The 7,509-nt window shown below is 30.9% G+C and overlaps 1 protein-coding gene across 1 annotated transcript; it reads right to left on the reverse strand.

The window, feature by feature from the left end:
* Window positions 1–2,018: 2,018 nt before the first annotated feature.
* LOC111618221 (septin-4-like) lies at window positions 2,019–7,135 on the reverse strand. Its single transcript, XM_023359703.1, has 11 exons — window positions 6,991–7,135; window positions 6,572–6,658; window positions 6,130–6,253; window positions 5,923–6,057; window positions 5,706–5,823; window positions 5,539–5,640; window positions 4,523–4,619; window positions 3,404–3,455; window positions 3,227–3,331; window positions 3,070–3,148; window positions 2,019–2,697 (listed from the first exon to the last, which is right to left on the reverse strand). The coding sequence occupies exons 1-11, from the start codon at window positions 6,998–7,000 to the stop codon at window positions 2,572–2,574; spliced, it is 1,035 nt and encodes a 344-aa protein (XP_023215471.1). The 5' UTR covers window positions 7,001–7,135; the 3' UTR covers window positions 2,019–2,571.
* Window positions 7,136–7,509: the final 374 nt, after the last annotated feature.

Raw genomic sequence — 7,509 nt, forward strand, 5'->3', positions numbered from 1 at the left:
GCACCAGAAGGTCCATTCAGGTCACAGATGTTAATTGGCAATGGGCGACACGCATTTTTATTTTTATTAAATTCGTTTTTATATGTTCTTCGCTACGAAGAACGTTTGTAGTATTTGTAGCCGTTTTCGATTATTTTCGTGAAAATGTTTATAATTCGACAATAGTTAAAGGATCGGAAAAAAGATGGCGCGACGTTAAAAATATATACTATAGTCTGTCTAACAGAAGATAAGTTACGTATAAACATGGATAAAGCCTTACGGCCTGTAATATTGAAGGAACGAAACAATTACTAAATAACTGGAGAGGAAGAAAGAGAAAATAGGAGAAGTCACGTAGATTTGGATCCTCAAATTTAAATTAAAGATACCGCCATATTGGAGAAGAAATAAAGTAGTAATAGGGATTATACTATACTGCAACATTATCATTTTTAAAATAAGATCTATGCATATTTATTTACTTTTTTTTTAAATGGTCATTAGTGTTTAGTCGCAAGTACTGTATATAAATTATGTTTCTCTTATCTTTCTCATATTGATGTATTTCGATGAAAAAAGTATATTTATGCTCATATTCGCAATGAAAAATTAATAATTACAATTGAATAAAACATAGCGCTACTTTACCATTGAAAAGTATTGTTAAATCAGCCCTTCAAACTTCCTTTTCCAATGTGGTGGATCGCCTCGAAACATGGCGTGCGTGCGTTCATAAAATCGAATGAGTTAAACGAGAATGACGTCATTTCGTTCGCTGGACATTGTAACCGATTTGTTTACACCAAAACTGGGTGATCTGCCAAGGGAGTGTGTCTCCCGGGAGGACTTACTATTGGAAACTGGCTGTGTTTAGTGAAGAAAACCCGGAAAACTCCTTGCTACCAGTCCGTTTGTAAAGTACGAACCTAAGATCAGTAATCAGTGGTTTATCCATTCGACCACTGGTGAACACAAAATTCTATTTGGAAGCCATAATGTGGGTCTACTGTAATTTGCTCTCTTTCCTCCCCGAGTGCTAAGAGGGGCTGTTTATCAAGCCCAGTGAGTTCGGCCAACTCCACAATGGGGTGGCCGAGTGATGAGGAATGGGATTCGACATATCCGAGATTCCTAAAGGATCACCCAGAAAATTCTTGGTGTTTTTCAACTTGTCCGCAATCGTTTCCTGGTTCCCAAGGGCGATGGTCTGACACCTTAACTGATCGGCAATTCGGTTATCATCCTATAAACGTACTGTAATGTAACTATGGTATGTTCTCCTATAACGTTGGATCCTCGCACCACACTATTGCTCGTGTACCTTTTTATCGTTAAACGAGTACCAGCCCGGTTTTGTGATATACAGTGGAGTTCGGTTATTGTAATCACGGATAATGTAATCGATCGGTTATTGTTATCACAATCCCAAAACAATGTAAAATTAATTTAATTATGATAGACGAATCGTTGATACTAAACTTTGGCATTCGTATAAATAATTACCTTTGTAATTTATTATTTTAATTAATACAAGAACTAGAACACATTGTTAAAATTCGACTATTCTCACTCAATACTAAGAAATTTATGTTTAAATATTTCCCGGTAAGTTTCCTTGTTTAAAATTAAAGTATGTATGATTCAAAACACGTCATACAATCCTGCAGCAAGACATTATTCGTTTAGACTAGTGAACACTTACATCAATTAATTGCCACTCCTTTATTTTTACAACGTAAATGACGTCGAAAGGGCGTAAAATTTCGTTTTGCCTACAACGTGTACATTACAAGTCGACCCCCTATAACACTGTTGATTATTTCGCTTTATATGAATTCCATGTTGTACGAGTCACTTAGATTTTACAAATACGTGTGCTAGGCTGTGAACGGCTCACTTATTTGTAAAATCTAAGTGACTCGTACAACATGGAATTCATATAAAACGGAAAAAATCAACAGTGTTATAGGGAGGGTCGACTTGTAATTACTATCTACCACAATATAGATTCTAGCAAAAGATATATAACAAGAAAATTTACACAAGTGGGAACATACTTTATTGGAAGAGATAATACATGAAAACTTCTATTTAGGCTCACGAACAAAAATAAAAGAAAAAAAAAAAAACAATTAAAATAACATTCCCTGTATATTCTAACATCGTTATAACAACACTCGACAATATTTTTATAGAAATTTGTACTGGAAAATTTAAGAAAAATTGTAATGAATGGAATATATTAAGCTCCCTTTTATCATTTTTATAACAGTGATTATATCTAATACATACACACACATACAGACACACACACAAAGATGAAAAAAAAAACATTGTTTTCTTTTATAACTAACAAATTATAAATTAATTTATATCAATTTTTAATATAAAAATGCTTCAAATTTTTGATTTTTTCTTCTTTTTTTTTTTAATATCAAAAACTCAAAAATATCTTCAACTATAACATAGAATGTTATAAATGAGGGCATTCTATTATTTGTTTCTTCAGCCCATTAAGTACTGAGTAATAATAATAATAGTAATAATAATAAAAAAATTTAATTTTAATAGTAGAAATCTTTTATAAATTTATAAATTAACCACACTGTCACTATCTTTTTTATCTCCATCCATTTTGGATTCGGATAAAGGTTCTTTTCCTGCTGCCCTCAGCTTCTGTTGCATCTGTTGCAACATATCTTGCATTCGACGAATCTAAAAAAAAAAAAGGAATTTAAATTATTTTTTTTACAGAAATTCTCACTAAAATTATTAAAAATAACATTCTCTTCTACTTATTTATGATAAGAGCCGAGATTGGCTCTTATTAGAAGGATCAAATTTAATCAAAAGTACGAGTACTTCGAGCTGTATTTTACTCGAAATGACTGACAGACATTCAACTCTAGAGATTCTTTTTTTAAAAAACAATTAGAACAAAAGCCTTTTTCACAGTTGAAGAGAGTGACTTTAACTTTATTGCTTGCTCTCTCTCTCTATTGATAGATACTTCTTACCGAAAAAAGAAACTTGCATGCCCCATTTTTGGCAATTGTTTTTACTAATTTTAAAGAAGAATTTTCATACCTCCTCTTCCTTTTGTTGAAGTAGTCGATCTGCTTCGGAAATTGTATCAAAATTCGGTCCGGAATCCCTCCTAAGTTTGCTTAAAAAAATTAGAATACATTTAGTATTAAAAGTAATAAAAAAATATTTATTTTTCACCATCACTTTTTTAACTCACTTTCTCTCTCGAGCTGCCTGCTGAGATATCTTTGTTATGTATTGTGCCCTATAATTTTCGTAATGGACATCTCGTGTGACGTCTTTTAAATCTTGCATGTGGGTGCTAACATTAAAAAGAATTTATGAATAAAAGAAATAATTTAAAATTTAGATAAAAAAAAATCAATTTTTTTACCTTATCAAGAACGTTTTCAACTTTAAAAAATCGCTATGTTTTGGATTTTCCACTGAAAATTATCAGAAAATTGAATGATATTTTCTATACCAAATCTAAAAATTTATGGTTTAATTTGATATAAATAATATTCTAAATTTTATTTAAAACGTGAAAAAAATACAGTCAACCCCCTATAACACTATTGATAATTCCGTTTTATATGAATTCCATGTTGTATGAGTCACTTAGATTTTACAAATAAATGAGCCATTCACAGCCCGTCACACATGTTTGTAAAATTAAATGACTCGTACAACATGGAATTCATATAAAACGGAATAATCAACAGTGTTATAGGGGGGTCGACTGTATTAATGATTCCATTTAAAAAGTTTTCAAGTGTTAAAAATTATGAAAATAACTATTTTTATTCGATAAAATTGAGATAAATTTCAACATTAAGTTTAAAATTTAAAGTTTGTACAACATTCTTATACAAAACTTATAGAAATTTTCACCGTATCGTTCCCAAAAAAGGAACCTCTCATCAGCAATACAGTACCTTATCTACTGTAGTGTCGAGTCAGACAAAGATAGCAATAACTCTTAATAGTATATTCCTTACATGTGCAAGACGTTAATTTTCCGGTTGGAACCCGAAAATTTTAGAAAAAATTCCACACTCTTGGGAGTTTTTCTTTTTAAATATATTAAATTTCACTCTTGCCATATTGGGGGAGGGAATTTAAGGCAAAATGAATGGGAGATATCTACTTCAAGGTCGTCAGTCAATCTTTTGGATTTTTATTGTTGACATGTTAAGGAAGTTGTTTTTTTTTTTAAATGTTATATTAAACTTGTTAAATATTTAAATAAATAGATTTATTAAAATTGCTCTTCAAGGTTTATCCTTTGCATAACAAACTCAAGGTCGAAATCAATTATATTAACTCATAACACATTTGTTTTTCTTTTAGGAGATATTTAAACATTTTCATAACTTTAACAGCTAAAGTTTGTTAAAGAAATAAACATTGTCAACGTTTTTTTCCACCCCTTCTATAACTCTTACACGTGTTTACTTATTTATCATTTTACATATACTTTAAACAGTGATGAAAAGATCGAAGTTAATACCTTCCACAATTCCCCAAGGATAAAGTCGACCACGTGTTCTTTTTCCATTAGCTTCCACTACTGTATTACTCCCAATTACTGCAAATGGAATGCTTTCCTGAAAGAAAGAAAAAAAAAGAAACTAAATGTAAAAAATTCCGAAATAATCACGAAATTGAACAGTGAAAAGAAAGGAAAAGATACATCTAATGGCGTTTTGTAGAACAGTAAAGAAAGTTACAAACAGAAGCTTCGTCTCCCCTATGTAGTAAATCTTTCAAAAGAGAATAAGTCATTGACAAAACTTCTGTTTTTCCCACATAAGAAAGTTTCATTTATAGCAGTTTTTCTACTGTAATATTTCATTTCGATAGAGGCAGTAACAAACAGATACACCCCCTACGACTATTGTGCACGATATTTTTGCTTTATTTAAGGATACTTTTCTTTAAATTTAAATAATTTAATACCTATTTAAAATATTCTATTCGAATGTGAACATCTTGCAACTAAACAGAACGCAAAAAACAAGTGTTTTTTTTCTTTAAAAAAATGCAAAAAAAACATGGCAAACCCACGTTAAGGATTAACCATTGAATCACTAATTCATAAATTCCAAAATAAAAAAGATTGGCCCACGAGATTTTTAACGAATAAAGATTTCATGCCTGTCCGACTAAATATAAACTATCTTCGAGAGTTTGAAAGATTCAACGGATACTTTCTGATTAGAAGCAGTCAGGCATGATCCATATCAGATAACATATAATTAACGTACTATAGTAATTACGATATTAATGTCACAAAAGTGCATTAATTTACTTTTTAGAATGTTACTGGAATGTTCGAGTTGCGAAACATCTTGCTGTATTAAATCACTAAAAGAAGTAAAAAATACAGGAGGTTGCGGCCGAAGTTTTCATCTCTCAAACGTGAACGTCGAACGTCGAGCGCCGCTCGACGTTCGACGTTCAACGTTTGAGAGATGAAAACTTCGGCCGCAACCTCCTGTATTAACATAATTTAATGGAAAATACCTTAAGTTCTCGATCTTGTTGCTTGAATTCCTCATCTTCATCGCTATCACATTCGGGTAACTGATAGATTTTTACTTGATGTTCGTCGAGTTCTCTCAGAATCTAAAAAAAAGATATATCGTTTAATTTATTAAAAACATTAAAAAAAATTTAAATATTTTACTTACTCGATCCTTCAATCTTCTTATTTCTACGGCTGTTAAAGAATCTGCTTTAGCTACTATCGGAACGATATTGACTTTTTGATGGAGACGTTTCATAAATTCTATATCGATGGGTCTTAAACTGGAAGAAATATTAAACGTATTATTTAATACAAATGAGGTTAACCGCACTATCGAGCTAAGAAAAAAAAAAAAAAAAAAAAGAAAAGAAATCACCCACCCGTGCCCGAATGGAGGGACAAAATAAAGACAACAATGAACTCTATTATCCACGATGTTCTTCCTATTCAAGCCACTCTCGTCTTTAAAAAACTGATTAAATTGTTCGTCTATATATTTTTCGATTGTTTTATAGCTAAAATACATTAAAAAATATATGAAGAAACTCTTATGTAGTGAAGAAACTAAAAAGAAACTCGCTACTTACTTGTCTTCACAATTGACAGAATCTCCAAATCCGGGAGTGTCTACAACTGTCAAACGCAATCGAACACCTTTCTCTTCGATTTCTATTGTAGTTTTTTGAATATCGACTGTCTTGTCAACCCTTTCTGAATAGAAAAAAAAAAAAAGAAACGTTTTACATAAACAACGTTCTGGAAAGCTTTATTAATGTAAGTGGAATTACAACTATTCATAATAAAAGTAAAGTGTTTTAAGATTACATTCATAGCTAATGTTTCTTTTTTTTATAATGAATACATCATTAAATCATAACAGAACTTTTTAAAAAACAAACATGCAATTTGACCTTTCCCAAAAGAGAGAGAAAAAGAAAACAAGACACAGAAAAAAATATACTTTATATAGATTGTTATTAAATGTATAGAAAAAAAAAAAACATAGAAAAACACTTGTTTTTAACTCACCTTCCACATTAGGAACAACTCTATCTTTATATATATCTGTTAAGAACAGGCTGTTAATAAGAGTTGATTTACCCAGTCCAGATTCACCTGAGGATGAGAAAAAATGATGGAATTATATTAAAAAAACAAAAGAAATATTTGTATATTTAAAAAGAAGAAGTGATTAGCTAGGAGTGTTTTAAATTTAAAAGTACTTGTCGCCACTTGTTGACTATAGAATAATAAAAAAAAAAAAAGTTGCATATCCTGGTAGTTGGAATCTGAGTAGAGAGAGAGAGTTGTAATATTACACGATGTAGAAACAATGAACGTACTTTAAACATTTAAATAAAGAATTTAAGCATTTAGGAGATAATTTTCGGAATTGTTTATACGTTAACGCTTAATGTTACAGTGTCAAAAATAATAATTAAACTTACCTACAACCATCAAAGTAAAGTCAAATCCTTTCTTGACGGATTTTCGATGAACTTGGTCTGGAAGAGTGGCGAAACCGATTTCTCCCTGTTTAAAAAATATATATAGATAGATAAATTGGGTACAGTCGACCCCCCTTATAAACACTGTTGATTATTCCATTTTATATGAATTCCATGTTGTACGAGTCACTTAGATTTTACAAATACGTGTGCCGGTCNAAAGAAACTAAATGTAAAAAATTCCGAAATAATCACGAAATTGAACAGTGAAAAGAAAGGAAAAGATACATCTAATGGCGTTTTGTAGAACAGTAAAGAAAGTTACAAACAGAAGCTTCGTCTCCCCTATGTAGTAAATCTTTCAAAAGAGAATAAGTCATTGACAAAACTTCTGTTTTTCCCACATAAGAAAGTTTCATTTATAGCAGTTTTTCTACTGTAATATTTCATTTCGATAGAGGCAGTAACAAACAGATACACCCCCTACGACTATTGTGCACGATATTTTTGCCGTATTTA

The sequence above is a fragment of the Centruroides sculpturatus genome, unplaced genomic scaffold (genome assembly GCF_000671375.1).
Source record: "Centruroides sculpturatus isolate CEXI.00-Female unplaced genomic scaffold, Cexi_2.0 scaffold124, whole genome shotgun sequence".
Taxonomy (NCBI): Eukaryota; Metazoa; Arthropoda; class Arachnida; order Scorpiones; family Buthidae; genus Centruroides; species Centruroides sculpturatus.

Coding starts and splice junctions, on each gene's coding strand:
- LOC111618221 (XM_023359703.1), bottom strand. Junction 6,058..6,129: donor TCTGTCAATTGTGAAGACAA/GTAAGTAGCGAG, acceptor AATGTATTTTAG/CTATAAAACAATCGAAAAAT. Junction 3,456..4,522: donor TCCTTGGGGAATTGTGGAAG/GTATTAACTTCG, acceptor GATAATTTTCAG/TGGAAAATCCAAAACATAGC.